The following is a 16,751-nucleotide window of genomic DNA, read 5'->3' on the forward strand; positions in this document are numbered from 1 at the left end:
TGAGGGGAGGTAGGTAGTCGAGTGAGCTCATAAGCGTGTAAAGGTTAAGCACGAGATCCCCTCGACACTGTACTGTGTGCTTGTGCTTACCACTGATTAATGCAATACAAATAGCCTTTTGCTAATTCGTGTGCCATCTTGTTGCCTTTGTGTGTGTGTTTGCTTTGTTTCGTAGGCTTACTCGCCCATTTCGAGTGCCGCACGGGGCCCCAACGATTACCCCCGTGACAAGCTGCTAATGTCGAGGAGGTGCGAAAGATGAATTAGAGCTTCCTTTCCTCACATAGCACATTTCTCCTCTTCCCACCCTCTGTGTCTCCTTCTCCCTCTCTTTTATCTCAACCTTCTCTCACCACCAGACAACACTTCTCTCTTTCTCTCTCTCTCTCTATCTCTTCCCACCACCGAGACACCTAACGAACAATGTTTGCGTCAACAGGAACTACACACCTAACCAACGATGTCTGCATCAACAGGTGAACTGAGCTTTCTCTCTCTTTCTCTCTCTATCTCACTCTTCTGTGTGTGTTATGGATTTGCCCTAACCGTTCTGTTTTTGCCCTCCAATGGACAGCACCAATCGGTAACATCAGACGTTAGCGATGTGGATTCCGACTAAGGCTACCCTAATCACCTCTCAACCATCCATACAACATATAAAGGCAGGGTTGGGTACAAGGCAACGTTTGTAAAGTTTTCCTTTGCTTGTTCTGTGATGATGATTTTCAATTCCTTTCCCATTAGGAAGTTAGGCAATCTAGCCATTAGCCATTTCAAACAGTTTCTTATTTCAAACAAGCAAAGAGATATGCATGAAAATCAGGGCATCACTTTGAAAAAAATGAAAGGTGTATGCGTGGATATGTTGTGAAAATCTACGTAAATATCAAAGGTGTGCTTAGTTTGATAGATGGATAAGTTAGAAATAGAAAGTTGAGGGAAATTTCAGAATGAATTTCATATAATTTGTTGACAATTTTCCCTCAGAACTTGTGGTACTTTTGTGTCAAACCAAACATGGTCTAAAAGTACTTTGATAACACAAATTTTAGAGCTCAACTTGCCATGAATAAGATTTTGGAATAACATGTCTAAGATTAAATCTTAATATGAAATTGTGTTCAGATGCTCATTGGTAGAGGCATAGAACAAAAATATTGACATGTTTCAGTCAATATCGTCTGAATCATTTTGATACTTTACTTTGCAACATCAATATCATGTGAAGCGGTTTTGTTTTAAACAAGGGTTCGAAGTATGGTATGTGTTATATATACAAGCTATTATGTTCTTTGAATCTCCATTAAATCAAACCCATGAAAAGAGGATTAGGACCTGATTCCAAATAAACAACGTCTGTTGACATTTATTCATCATTTTTTTCATTATCTTTTTATGCATCCCTCATGTGTCAAATCTGAAATATCCACTGAATGGAGGAACTCTCTTGATTGTCCACATGTTAAATCCCCAAATCCACTGGTAGATCAACCAGAATTTGCAGCCAAAGATGTAGAGTAATAAGTAAATTGTAAAGGAAATGTATTATGTAATTGCTTTGTTCCTCTTATACTGGTTTGAGGTGGTATTAGGTTTGAAAGTCAGCTTAGTCAAGAGTGAGATGCTTCCATTGGCCAAGTGTTTAATACAGAGGAGTTAGCTGAGGAACTGGGTATTAGAAGTGTGAAACTCTTCAATATTGCCTTGCTGGGTCACTGGTTTTGGTGTATTAGTTCTGAACTTGATAGTTTGTGGTGGAAGCTCATTGTGGAAAAGTACGACTTGAGCAGAAACGAGTGGGTTGTGGGGGTTCCTCAAACCTCCTCAGTGTCCATGGAAAGGCATTTGCAACTACCTCCCTCAATTATTGAGAGGCATCGGATCTAAGGTTGGAAAGGGTGACAATTTTATCTTTTGGAATGAAGCCTGGTTTGCTGATTTCCCCATTAAGGATTTGTTTCCCTCTCTATTTTTGATGACTAGCAACAAGAGGCCCGAGTAGTGGAGTCTTACAGCCTAGACAGGGGCATAATAGTGTGGAATCCGACATTCTGTTGGTATTTAATTTCAATGATTGGGAACAGGATTAGATGACCCTGTTTTTTGCCTTGTTGGAAGGCTAGCTATGTATAATCCTCAGGAGGAAGATTCCAGAATCTGGGGTTGGCATAGTCAGGCTCATTTTCAGTTCATTTGTTTTGTAATGGCCAACGAGGTGGAAGTAGCTCACAGGGCAGTTTGGAAAAATATGGCCCCTTGAAGTCAATTTTTTTGTTCGGGTAGCTACTTGGACAAATGTCCAACACTCCAACTAAGGTGAACTTATCTAGGACAAGTGTTGTCCTGGATAGTGCCTTATGGCTGTCCTTTCTGTGAGCAATGTCCTGGATAGTCCCATGAAAAGGCTATAAAGAAAACTTCACAAGGGTTCCACCAAGTCCGTAAGGAGAGTTATCAATATATAAGTTGCATAAAAGTTGTTGTTTACTAGCATTTCTCATGTTTTTTGATGGATAATAACAACTTTCCCTCAAGTGGGAAAGTTATTTATTCACACAGGAGATGTGTATACCAAGGAAAATAAACTTTCCCTGGTCACCACATGAATCTGAAAAAAGAACATAGATTTTTTAGTCAATGGGATTCACAACCAACTTTCCCCCTCTCAAAATCTAAAAAATGAACACCTCCTTAGAAGCAATTAATACAAATACCATTTTTACCATAAAGCTATAGTTTAACACAACAACTACTTTTATCCTAAAAGCAGTGGCTTGACCCTAAGATATTGGGGGGGGGGGGGGTATTCACCCAGTAAGATAGAAAATTCCAATTATTTTTTCACCAAAAGAAACAAAAGACAAGTTAGATAGTTACTCTCCAAAGCACCAATAGGAATCCATCTTGTCAATTAACTCTTATTAAATCTCAAAATTAAAATCTTGTTAGCTCGTATTTATTCCTACATCTAACTTTATCTCTCCTATTAAATCGCTTATTAACCCATATTGAATCATATATGCTCCCATATCCAATTTTATCCAACTCACATTAAACCTTAGGTGGCGTTTGATAACACTTTTTAGACCTCTGAAATCTGTAAATGTTGCTTTTCAGATGCCACCTATGTTTGGGTTGAGTATGAAAATTCAGATATGGAATGCATTTTTATATCTGAATTTGTAAGAGTCAGGACAATGACTTAATGCGCTCAGACATTTTTTAGACTGCATTAAAAGACAAATGCCCATCATCGATTTCCTTCACCCTCTCCCTCTCTCTCTTCTTGTCTTCCAGCCACCACCATTGCAGGCTCTCAGCAATGGCGTTTCCCTCTCCCTCCCTCTCTCTCTCTCTCTCTCTCTTGCCACCACCGTTGCAAAGAGTTGTAGTGGCATTTGATTTCCCACAACCTCTCTCTCTCTCTCTATCCCCTTGTCTTCCCGGCCGCTACAACTTTCAGCAACAACGTTTCCCTCTCCCTCCCTCCCCTCTCTCTCTCTCTCTCCCGTCTTTTTGCCACTGCTGCTGCAAAGAGTTGTAGTGACGTTCGATTTCCCTCACCCTCACCCTCTCTCTCTCTCTCTCTCTCTCTCTCCGCTTGTCTTCTCGCCACTACCGATGCAACTCTCATCAGTGGCATTTCCTTCTCCCTCTCTCCCTCTCTCTCTCTCTCTCTTTCTCTCTCCCCCTTGTCTTCTCGCCACCACTGCTTCAAAGAGTTATAGCGGCATTCGATTTCCCTTCCTCTCCCCTGTCTTCCCATCACCGTCAATGCAACTCTCAGTAGCGGCGCTCAGGTTCCCTCTCCCTCCCTCTCTCTCTCTCTCTTCCCTGTCTTTCCACCATCGCCGTTGCAATTCTCAACAACAGCGTTTGAATTTTATTCTTAATCATTTATTATTATTTTAATTCTTGATAATTTATTTTTTAATTTATAAATTTATATGTATTTCCAATTTTATTCTTATTTTAATAAATTATTTTTATATTTTTATTTGTATTAATTATTAATTATTTGAATTTTTTAATTATTAAATAGTTTAATAGGTTTAATTTAATAATTTGATAATTATTAAATATATTTTTCATTGCTTCATGAACTTTATTACTATTTTCGTTATTATTTTAACTTTTAATAATTTATTTTTAATTTATAAATATATATATATATATATATATATATTCTATTTTATTCTTATTTTAATAAATTTTTAATTTTTTTATAATTTATCATAATTTGTTTATATTTTTCAATACTATTTTGAATTTAATAAATTATATTTTATGAAATAGTACAAATTGAACTCAAAATTACCAAATAGTATGTTCTAGGGGTAAAATAGTAAAATTTGGAAATTTCAGATGTTGAAGGTTTGATCCAACACAAACAACCTTCTCTGTTTAAAGACTCTAAAAATTCAGATTTAAAACGCCATTAATATCTTTTTAACTTGTCAGATTTCAGATTTATCAAACCTCACATTAGTTTAGGAGTGTTTATTGGATAAATAAGTGATTATAGGATAAGTGCTTATCTTATAAGTGTTAAGTAAAAAAAGAACTTTCAAATGGGGTAGTATAGGTATTTTGAAAATTACATGGCTGGCCAAGATGAATTAGAAACACAATAAGCTTTTTTTTCAAAAAGCACTTAAGCAAGAAAAATTTGGAGCTCATTCAAAACGGTTTTATTTCTTAAAAAAGAATCCCAAAATGCATATAAGTGCTAATTGGTGTGGTCCTGACTCCTGAGTAGACTTGATCATGGGCCAGAAAGCCTGACTGCCTGGCCTAGCCCGCTCTTAAATTGGGCTTGTACATGAATTTAGGCTTGTGGGCTTATGGTCAGGCCCAAACCACATGTCCGCCTTTTTTTTTTTTCCAGAGTTGAGCTCAAGCTTCTTTGTTGATATTCTCTTTTTCTCAAGCCATAATGAGATCTTTTGGTGATTTTAAGTTTTTAGGTCATTTAATATAAACAAATCAGTTCTATTGTTGAATTAAAAAAAAAAACTTTTTTCTCAATTTTCCTAATTAAGCTTTGGGTTTTATTTTATGTAAGGGTCCGACTTAAACTCAAGATATAGGCTTGGTGGTCATAAGAATGTATTTTGTTGATATAGAGACAAAGTCCAAATCCATCCTAATCAGCATGTGAACACGTAAAATAAGCACAGTTTCCAATAAATACTAAAAATAACCCATCCTGCCCAACCACACACATAAATATATACACATGTTGATAGATATACATGCACAGATACACATGCATGCTAAGGTTCAAATAAATTAGTAATACTCAAAATAAGTTAATGCAACTTTTTTAGTTACATTCGGCTTTACAGGCCCACTTGAGCCCAATATTTAGGGTTGGGCTTGGGTTAACTCTAAATTCGACCCAGCCCGCCTGACTTGCGTCCTATATATAACAGTACCTTATTATTATTTTATTTAAGATAGGGAAGTGAATAATATAGGTCAGAAGCATTGGGGAGCTTCAAGCAATTTGATAAAAATCGGTCAAATAGGAAATGAAATGCCACATGACCGGTAACGCTCCAATATATATATCAGTGCCAATGCGGCGATGCCCTAGTAACCCAATGTACAAACCTCCTTGTGATTCTATCTAGACGACTAGGCTCTGAGAGAGTGAGAGACGCCTTCTCTGATTCTCTCTAAACCTCTCAAGCTAAAACCCGTTTCTGAACGAATCGACTAAAACCCTAGTAGTTTTGCTTCAAGCAGTCTACATCCTTTAGTTTTGGTGATTTCCTTCATCCTCTTTTCCTTTTCTCATCAAGTATACGTATACTTTTCACCGTTTGAATCTATGCGCCGCATAGCTGATTTAAAGTTTGTTTGTTGATTTTGTTCCTTTTTAATCGCAGTGAGAGATTCGAAGTGTTGTAACGATGTCGGACGAGGAAACGAAGGAGGAGAAGGAGTTGGATCTCACTTCCCCCGAAGTCGTCACCAAATACAAGAGCGCAGCTGAGATAGTCAACAGTTAATATCATTCTCTGTACTTGAAATCTGTTTTGTCACAATTTTCCTTCTCCTGTTTTATGCTTAGTTTTGATACCCTAGAGATTAAGAACTAAACAGTTGCTAGAATGTTGTTCGTTTCCTGGTGATGGTATTTCTTAGTTGCGTCTTGAAATTGGAAAAAATTGCAGAGGCATTGCAGCTGGTATTGTCGGAATGCAAACCAAAGGCTAAGATTGTAGATTTATGTGAGAAGGGCGATGCCTTTATCAGAGAGTAAGACTTTGTATTTACGTGGATTTGATTTCTTTTCATTTATTGTCTGGTATTGATCGATTTTACGCGGGTAGGTTAGATTGGTTGGTTTGATCGATATATGTGCTTGGGGTTGTTTATATACAGGCAAACTGGAAACATGTACAAGAATGTTAAGAGGAAGATCGAGAGGGGCGTCGCCTTCCCAACGTGCATTTCGGTGAATAACACCGTATGCCACTTCTCTCCACTTGCCAGTGATGAAACAGTATTGGAAGAAGGTGATATGTTGAAGATGTAAGTTTTTTTTTTATGTCTTATCATCTCTCTCCCTCATGCTATTTCCACCGTACATAGTCTTTTGAGTGCGAAACAGAACTTCTCAAAGATCGAAGAGTGATGAGATTTTTATTGGTTGCAGAGACATGGGTTGTCATATTGATGGGTTCATTGCTGTTGTTGCGCACACTCGTGTCTTGCAGGAAGGGCCAGTGACGGGTAGGGCAGCTGATGTCATTGCAGCTGCAAACACTGCTGCCGAAGTTGCTTTGAGGCTCGTAAGGCCTGGAAGAAAGGTAATAGTACTCCATGTTTGAATTGCGATTTTTTTTTTATTTTCTGTTTATTGTTTCCTTATTTTCATCGAGTATTGTGTTTTCATGCTGGTCTTTCTTGATGCTCAATTATGCCTGTTTGTTTTGGGTACTGAACATGTATCATACTTCTATTCCTTCTTGCCTATTGCAAAAAGAAAACCAAAATAAGAAAAAGGAAAGTTGTTCCCTTATGTTCTTCATCTATCTCCCTTTAAGCTTTAGACTACTAGTTAACCGCAAGTTTTCAAATTTTATGTGATTAGCTTGAAATGTACAAATATTCACTTGTGTAACTTTATTAAATGTTAGTGCCATGGCTACCATCCATTATTGTCTGTGCCTCTTTTGTGTATTATGCTTATCTTCGTTCTTATTGTATAAAGACGGATTCTCTATGATATAATGCATTCTACTTACTAGTTGACGCCTTCGGTAAGGTCTCAGTCTGGTTGTCGCTAATACTTGGGATTGATTCCCACCTTCGCTAAGGGGTTATGGGTATGGGGATGGGGGATGTATAGTCCTGTGAATGCCCAAAAAAGAACAAAAATAAAATTATATGGGATGCCATGTATAAAAGTTGAGAAAAGGTGTAAAATAAGGTCAGTACTGTAAATTTGGATGTGGACCTCTTTTTTTAACCTTGACAGCCCTAATTTTTATATCTCATGCCTTAATTTATGGTGCAAGTTATTTATCAAAAAAAATTGTGGTGCAAGTTGATTGGTTTTGGCCTGGGAAATTTTTAAAATTTCAATGGGTCTGGCCCAAAAGCCAGGCCAATACTGTGAAAATTCTTCAAATCGGCTAACTGACTTGTACCCTAGAGTTAATGCTCCTTGGTTTTTTGCTTTTTTTTTTGAGAAAAAATTGAAGGTGTTGAGTTGATATGGATAGTGAAAAATTGAACATTAATCTGACAACATAATGCCTTCCCAACCTATCTAAAGATAAGGAATGGTTGGAATGACTACAGGCTTGTTTGAACATGTGTATGCTATGCTGTAGTTTGGGCAATGAATGGGATACAATCTTCTTGGAAACATGAATTTTCTTTTAAAGTTCACCATCTTCACTGTTGTTTGGCTTTTTTGTTACAAAGTTTTCAGTGGAAATGATACTCTAAATGATGAGAAATCATTGTTAGCTATGGAGTGAGCTCCAAATGAAGCTTTTGTCATAGTTACACTGATAGATATCATGTTCCATCAAGATCCCCTTGCATGGTCAATAAACCGTCCTTTTTTATTTTATTGCTACCAATGTTTATACTAGATTTTTTCCTAGAAATTTTCATCAAACTAATGGCTTCTTTAAATCGAGAATGCAATTTTTAAGTTTTGTGCACTAGTAGCATTAGGCTGCCTATATGAATATATTGTCTCCAGAAAATGAAAAATCTTTTTGACTTGATAGTGGATCTATTATTTTCTGTTACCTAAAAGAAATCAAGGGGGCAGTGCAATGATTTTGCTTTTATGAAACTTTGTGAATTAGAGTTATAAGCATATGACTTCGAAAACCGCTAAGTTTAAGCTAAATGGTGTCAATCAATTTAAAAATGCTCTACAAACTACATTACAAATATGAATTGAAGATATTAAATTACCAAGGTCCATCTAAAGATTGTGACATTCTAGAACATACCTTCCCATGATGCATCTAACTGTCACTTTCTCCTTTAATACAGTGCTTTACTATATATTTTACTGTTTTTTTTTTGTTTCAATTACTGTCTTCTGGGTTCTGCCATAAGATTTTACAAAATTGCCACCAGATCATTTTATGGGTTGAAGTGGTTAATAGTAGAAAGAAGTTAAGAACACCATAATAAAGGCAACTTTGCCGAGGTGATCAATTTTTTATTGGTTCCCTCTTTTCCCTATTGCCTATATTGATTGGCCATGCTTGGGTGCTTCTGTTCAATCTATTTCCCTTGGATTGATATTCATAATCCCTTTGTCCAACATCTCTTTATGATTTCAATAATTGAGATTTTTTGGGCTTTATGTTATTTCTTGTATAATAATTCATAAAAAAATACTATTTGCCTTCACATTCAGGCGGAATAAGGTAAATGGTTATACTTGATAGTTGTCTAATTTTTGTTATTCTTTTAATATGTGGAAATAGATGGTGATTGCTGCATTTGTTTAATATGGGAGCCTCACCATGCTATATAGTTCAAACACCTGTAAAAAACTATTTTTGGTCATATAATTAATTTCTGGCTTGTAATGAATTATTATACACTGCTCCTTTTTGTTTTACTTATTTTTTATATGATAAATTTGAGTTTGATTTTATGGTTTGTTTTCATTGTGGAAAGATTTTTAAAGGAGCATAATTTTTATTTATGGGATGTTAACTTATCATAGCCATGGAGCAAGCTCCTATGAAGTTTTATTTTGTCATAGTTACACTGATAGGACCACATGACTCTTAATTTTTCAATACCTGATGAAGTAAATTTCATTCCTTTTTTTTCTTTTTTGTGTCTGATATGGTCAAATGTTGATGCAATTTACTGTTTATACACAAAGGTTACTTTCTGTAGGTTCTAGATGATACTACATGCCTGGTCCTGTTGTTTCTGATATGTCTATGGAGAATATTCCTTTGTAAATATGGCATATATGGTGTTCTAAATGATGAAACACTTGTCGGAAGCTATGGGTTAATATCCAAATGAAGCTTTTGTCATAGTTACTCTGATGGGACGACATTGTTGCTGCACAATTATCTGTTCTTTCTGCTATGCAAAATATGGCATAAAAAAAGTTGAAAAATTCCCCTGTTCAATCTATAGATATCAGCGGTAGCACTCTTCCTATTGGCTAGATGAGAGGAGGCAACATTCCTGTATGAAACTTTGTGAAGGTGGCCAAACGCTTTGCCAATTACTATGTTTAAATTACCAAGACAAAAGGATAGACGGACTCTCAAACGATGTACGGAGACTTTCTCGCCACTCTATTGCGTAAAGTTTACTTGGCAATTGGGGATTGGGAGTTGTCACTTATCTGATCAAGATATTGCTCTTTGATGCTTTTTGTCTAAGTAAAGATATTTGCTCTTTGATGTTTTATTACTCTCTACCAGGTGTGCAACTTGGGTTTGCCCGAGTTAACAGTTTACACTGTTTCGGGCTTGGGTTTCGGGTTGGGCCCATTGGAATTTTGACAAAATCCCAACCCTAACCTGCTAAAGTTGCACCCCTACTACCAGCTGATGCTTCTAGGTGGGCTTATTCTGTGTATGTGCCTACATACATACATTGTTACCTATGCACTGCTTCCATAATCTTCTATATAAGTTGGTAATGTCAGCTTTTTCTGCAATTGTGGCAAAAGATTTATTTTGAAGTTAAGAACCTTTGGAACCATTGCATGTGACAGGATAGGATTCACTAATAGTGAAAGCGTGATTAACTTGTCTGAAAGAGTGGAGATTAGAAAGCGTGATTAACTTGTCGATGATGTCAAACACATCTGCAGCATATACCTCATATATTACTTTCCCTGTTTCCAATATCATTACATGTGATGTGATCTCTTTCGTTCATGTCATCAAACATGATTTTACCTAGTTACTAAGTCATTCTGGGTCTGGCAGAACAAAGATGTTACAGAAGCTGTTCAGAAGGTTGCTGCTGCATATGACTGCAAGATTGTTGAAGGCGTTCTGAGCCACCAGTTAAAACAGTTTGTTATTGATGGCAACAAGGTCATACTAAGTGTAACCAGTCCTGAGACCAGAGTTGATGATGCAGAATTTGAGGAGAATGAAGTCTATGCCATTGACATAGTAACTAGCACTGGTGATGGAAAGGTATGTGCAAGGTGCAATTGACCCAGAAATTATTGTTGCTGAATTTTAGTACCATTTTATTTCTTATTTTGTTTTCTGTGAAAATTAATACACAGCCCAAGCTGTTGGATGAGAAACAAACAACAATTTACAAAAGAGCCGTTGACAAGAATTACCACTTGAAGATGAAATCATCTAGGTTCATCTTCAGCGAAATTAATCAGAAATTCCCTATCATGCCCTTTTCAGCAAGGTTTGCTAATTTCCTTTTTAATTCTAAAACAATCATCATATGCTTTCAACTATTTTGCCTTTGTACTATAAATAACACAATATTGTATGGGATTCTTTCATCTCAGGGCTTTGGAAGAGAAGAGGGCTAGGCTGGGATTAGTGGAATGTGTAAACCATGATCTGTTGCAGCCATATCCTGTTCTTCACGAGAAACCTGGTGTGTGACGCCTGCTTGGATTGAGGTTTTAGAATAATCAGAACGGATTACAAGCAGTAACAGTTAGCATTCATTTACTAAGATTCTGTAGTCTTGGCAAATTTTGTGACCTTCCGTGCATGTTTGCCTTTGCAGGTGATTTTGTTGCCCATATTAAATTCACAGTCTTGTTAATGCCAAATGGATCAGACCGGATAACATCCCATGCTCTTCAGGAGCTGCAGCCCACAAAAAAAATAGATGATGATCCAGAAATCAAAGCCTGGTTGGCTCTGGGCACGAAGACAAAGAAGAAGGGTGGTGGGAAGAAGAAGAAAGGTATATTAAAATTAACTCCTGAAATATAACATTTGGTTTAAAAGCTTTGCATGACTAGTTTGTCTAAATTTGACAAAGGTTTTTGGTGCACCAGTGGATTCAACTACTACGCATTACTTTCAACATGTGTCATGTTTCCTGCAATTGTTTAATTCTTAATTGAGATTTTTAATACATGAAAAAGTTGAATGCACAAGACACCACATCCACACATCGGTAATTGTACTTTATGTTTTCATTCATGTGGAGATATTCCTGGTGTACAGCCGTAGTATCTTGTGCACGAGCCAGAGGATCCAAACTCCTAACCAATGGGCATGCCTTGGTGTAGCCTAAAAGCTGCAGAAAATAGGAGAGAAATTCGTATACATAATTTTGGTCCATTGCTAAATCTTGATCTGATGTGCATGGCAACATAATTTTAGTCCATTGCTAGTAAGTCAATATTCAGGGCACTTCTCCCACTTAGAGTGGTTTGGGTTAGTTGTGATTGGATTTATGTGCGTTTGTTTGTTCTCAATGCTTACTTTCGTGGCTTTCCTCCTCTTCACATTCCTTGTTAGTGAGATTTGGAGCAAGCCCATTCCTCTTCGGGTTGGTAGTTTTTGTTGGAAAACTTTCCTGGAAAGAATCAACCTTCAAAGAAAGAGACCCAATCTTTGTTTATCCCCTAATAGGTTTTCCCTTTGCAAAGCTGATGGGGTTGGCTACCACCTTTTGGTTTCTTGCTGTTTTGCTAAGATTATCTGGGAGTGGGTTTTTTCCCTTTTTGGGTGTATTTGGGTTCCCCCCCTGTGGATGTGCGAAGCCTGTTTTCACCCTCTTTCTTCAGTTTGCCTAAGAAAAGAGGGAGAATGATGTGGAGATGCATTAGGGCAGCAGATTGTTGGTCTTTGTGGGAAGAAAGGAACTCATGCATCTTTTCTGACAAGGAAAGAACTTATGAGAGTTTAACAGAATTGATTCTGTTGAGGGTGGTCCATTGGTGGAAATCTGTGGACCTATTCGCAGATGTCTCACTGGCTGACTTGATGAGAAACTGTAAGGAGATAGCTAACACTGCCCAATTTAAGAGGTCTTCTAGCCCCTCTTGGACATCCCCACTTTATGGATTCATAAAACTGAATATTGATGGCTGTGGTGTGGAGAATCAAGGGCCTTCTGGAATTGGGGGTGTGTTCAGGAATGAGGAGGGGATTATTTTATCTTTTTTCTCAGGCCCTATTGGAGAAGGAGACTCACTTAGAGCTGAGATCTTTGTGGCCTTAGAAGATATCCAAAAAGCTCGGGATCTGGAACTTCAGAAGGTTGATCCTTGAAGGTAATTCAGAGGTGGTGATTAGATGGGTAAAGGAAGACACCAGCTACTGCTGGAGGTTTAGCACTAAAGGGAAGAAATTCAAATGGCTTACTCGGGGTATTTAGGTGGAAGTATAGTTGGGGGCGAACTCATTTGTTGATGGTTTAGCCAAACAAGGGGCGTATAGGGATTCTTTATTTTGGGCTATTTTCTATGTTTTTCTTGTAATCTATTAGTGGGGAGCCAAGACATTTTGTTTCCCCATTTCTTGTACTTGCATTTCTCTTATTTAATAAAAGTTTTCAGTTACTGATAAAAAATTGTGTAATTTGCTTGAACCAGTCAGGCATTTCGCCTTTGGGCCCTATGGGGTAGTTAATGGGTTAAAGCTGTCTGATGTCAACACCTTTAATCCAATTTCACATTTAAATTATCGCAAGAGGGATTCGGTTGTATTGGTTGTAATGTGAATCTCTGTTTTGCAGGGAAGAAGGCTGACAAAGTTGATGAATCAATAGAAGCGGAGCCTATGGATGCAACATCAAACGAGGCTGCATCTCAAGAATGAGTTTTTCCAATTTTGGTACTTTTTTCACCCTTGTATTTGTTTGTTTACGAGTTAATCAAGGAGACTCCTCTAATGTTGAGCCTACCAGGTTTTACCAGTGTACGTGCGTAGTGAATATGCGCATGGGCATGATTTCCTTGTTTCTATACCTGTTTTATATTTTTAGTTGTTTACAACGGAGGGAAACAAAGAAATGCAACTTTCTTTATATAGGGTCTGTTTCAATACACTTTAATAAACTTTAAATCACTGTCGATCAATCTCCATACTTTTTTTTTGGAAGAATCAGAAGCAGGGGGTGGTAGCACGACCCTAAATTTCTGAAAAACAAATAAAAGTAAGAGGTCAGGGCAAAACACTCTAACAAAGACAAAGCTTCACAATTTGACTGAGACTGAAACCATAAATGCACTTAAGTAAACTGGTAGTAGTGTAGTACTTCTCAAATTATGTTGCAGAGCCTATTCCGCTGCATGATTGTCAAGGACCAACATATTCAACATTGTGGTCCGATTAAATCGTCCACGCCCCTTACAATAGATGATTCGACAATAATAAGTGCTTTAGCTCATTTCATTGATTCGACATGTAAGATACGGTGTGTTAATCTATGTCGGCCTAAGGTTCAAAGCATCGGTACAATATACTACGTCTCGGGTGTATTGCATCATTTAGGTTCCGAGATGCTTGTTTATTTGTGTTTTTGATCTCATTTTAATAAAACTATTTTTGAGAAAAACTAAAACTTGCAATGATTTTTGGAAATTCCGGGCCATGCATAGAGCGAAGTCAACTCTTTTTTTTCCTGTTTTATTGCAATGATATTTGCAAATAGATCCTTAATTGAAGTTTATTTGCTATTTATCATGCTACGACAAGCGAAATGCTCACAGCTGCAATGCTTCATTCACACTGTTTGCTGTTTCCTCATCTATATATGCGCAAGTGGTCCCATTATGGTACAAGGTAGTATTTTGTGTTGGGTGCCCATATTTCGAATGTGTGAGTTAATTTCGGTGCATTGAATGGTCTAAATTGATTGATTTGGATGACCTTGTTATTTTGTTTGATTTAAAAAATGACAAGTCAGATCTTTTACAGGGAGTCTTGGAAGAGAAACTATCAATTCAATGGTATCTTATTATCTTTTAAATTTCTGCCATATCGGACCTGGAACCACAAGTAGCAGTTCCCTTATTCCCTATATCCTTGGGGATCAGTGCTTGTGGAAAATAAGTGTCAGCCCACCCAAAAATTCCTTTCTTGGGCCTATGTTTTTATTCTTGCATCTCAGCCCATATTTTTATTTTATATATAAATGTTATAATATGACATCATTGGGCTACATTATGTATTTATATATAAATATTATAATATGACACCAAAAGAAAAAAACGTATTCCTATTAAGTATAATGAAAGTATAAAATAATGATATGCATGATGAAAAAATTGCATTTGTTCAAATTTTTTTTCTTAATTCAGCTTAGTAATTGACATACGTTTTTGAGATGATTTCTAACTTCTGAAACATTCAATATCCCCAAACTTGCCGTATGATATTCATGACCTTCGATATGATACACAATACAATACACACAATGCAATGTCTACAATACAATTGCTTGCTGATAGGGTCATGGTATAAACTGGGATTGAGCGCATTCTATATCAGTTTAAGACTGGATCAAAACGAATCCTAATTCCAAAGCCCCGTGGTTAAAAGTTTGTTTCTCTCTCTCTAGAATAATGGGAAATAAAAAAAGAAGCAATGGACTAGGTGTAATTCGGAAGGGCCCGTGGTTAAAAGTTTGTTTCTCTCTCTCTCTAGAATAATAGTATTGGACTAAGATCTCCCCTCTATTTTGAAAGTGGATTAATACCTCCCCTATTGTGTGACGTCATCAGACAAACCACCCCTTCGATAAGAATCCGCTAAAATCCAATTGTATGTGACCTCTTGTGTGGCTAAATATTTTCAAAAATCCAATACTATCCTTTTAATCGCCACTAATATGTCTATAAACTTCATTGGACAAAATACCTCCTCTTACAAACGTTTGCCCCATTATCTTGTTAATACTGGTTATGTATAAAAGCGACAACTGTTCTTCTTCAGGGATATTGGCTAATGGGTGTTTGTCATTATCCTATCTGGTTTTTAGTTTTGCAGAGTCTCATAATAAAATTATACTTGCAACCTAATATTTCAGCGTTTAATGAGGATTTTAATTAGTTAGTGAGGAAAGATATTCACGTTCCATTTTTTCTTTTTCTCCTATTGTGGTTTCATCTTTCATGTGGTCATCACGACATTGAGTTTTTGGAAAATCTTCCATGCTTGTAATGATCGGTGACACGCATAAGTGCGCAGTTGAGAAATGTAGCAATGACACTGGTCATCACGACAAAATCGACGCCTGAGCATTTCGGTTACATAGAGAGGGCATATTGGATTTATGGAAAGGCAAGCAAACAACCAAAATCCTTGTAGTTTTCCTCACTTTGTGGGAATTATTCCAAACATAAAAAGGACGATTCTTGTTAGTGAAGTGAGTTTTGTTTTGGATCCTCTACCAGGGGCTATGGAATTCATTCTCTGTTGATAGCCATGGTACTGAAGTTTCTAGCTCATTCCCCAATTGCTTTGAAACAATTAAAGTTAGAGCACCGAAACATAAGAAGCATCAAGCAAGGAGACAAGTATTGAATTGGAAAGATTATAAGAAAACGGAGTCCACTCAAAATGTTATTTATGAAATTCTCAGAGATGTTATGAATCTCTCTTCACAAAGGTATCAGCCTTCAATTCCAACGTAGGTGATGGGAGACTCGGGGCTAGGGATGGCAATTTTGTGGAAATTTTCGGGTATCCGACCCATCCCGACCCTAATATGACCCATTTATCAAAACCCTATAGGGTTTGGGATTTTAGATTAAAATGCTATAGGGTTTGGGTTTTGACTTTAGGATATTCGACACCCAACATTTGGGATGCATAACTATCAAACAATATATTAATTAAGAGTCCAAGAAACAAAAGATATGAACCTATTGGATTTATCCTTATTATTATATCAATTATTTTCTATTTTATTATTTTTACTTTTTAACATTAACAAAAAGGTTAACTAAATATTAAATTCTCAAATATAAATTAAATTATCATTTAACGATTTATAAAAATATATAATTTTTACTCAAAATATATCAAATTTGTTAACTTTTATAAGATGTATATCATATGAAAATCCACAATTTTTAATTACTAAAATAATTATTTCATTATTAAAATTTGAACTTCTATAAATTTTTTGAAACTAAAAATCATTTTTTTCCTATAAATTTAAATTAGTGGATTTGATAGATTCAATTAATATTATATTCTTGAATATTTTGCAAGCATGATTTTTATTTTTTTTGTAAATGGTAAATATAATGTTATTTAATATAGATTAAAATA

General features: G+C 36.4%; 1 protein-coding gene across 1 annotated transcript; it reads left to right on the plus strand.

The window, feature by feature from the left end:
* Positions 1 to 5,568: 5,568 nt before the first annotated feature.
* Positions 5,569 to 13,535, plus strand: LOC104602562 (ERBB-3 BINDING PROTEIN 1-like). The gene is made up of 10 exons (XM_010266289.3): positions 5,569 to 5,770; positions 5,895 to 6,012; positions 6,183 to 6,267; positions 6,394 to 6,543; positions 6,668 to 6,821; positions 10,458 to 10,673; positions 10,769 to 10,905; positions 11,012 to 11,103; positions 11,239 to 11,421; positions 13,207 to 13,535. Exons 2-10 carry the CDS (start codon positions 5,919 to 5,921, stop codon positions 13,287 to 13,289), a joined length of 1,194 nt encoding a protein of 397 aa, XP_010264591.1. The 5' UTR covers positions 5,569 to 5,770; positions 5,895 to 5,918; the 3' UTR covers positions 13,290 to 13,535.
* Positions 13,536 to 16,751: the final 3,216 nt, after the last annotated feature.

Source organism: Nelumbo nucifera, chromosome 2 (assembly GCF_055504915.1).
Source record: "Nelumbo nucifera cultivar China Antique chromosome 2, China Antique-T2T, whole genome shotgun sequence".
In the NCBI taxonomy this organism is placed as follows: Eukaryota; Viridiplantae; Streptophyta; class Magnoliopsida; order Proteales; family Nelumbonaceae; genus Nelumbo; species Nelumbo nucifera.

Coding starts and splice junctions, on each gene's coding strand:
- LOC104602562 (XM_010266289.3), top strand. CDS start 5,919: ATGTCGGACGAGGAAACGAAGGAGGAGAAGGAGTTGGATCTCACTTCC. Junction 10,674..10,768: donor CTAGCACTGGTGATGGAAAG/GTATGTGCAAGG, acceptor ATTAATACACAG/CCCAAGCTGTTGGATGAGAA. Junction 11,104..11,238: donor TGTTCTTCACGAGAAACCTG/GTGTGTGACGCC, acceptor TTGCCTTTGCAG/GTGATTTTGTTGCCCATATT.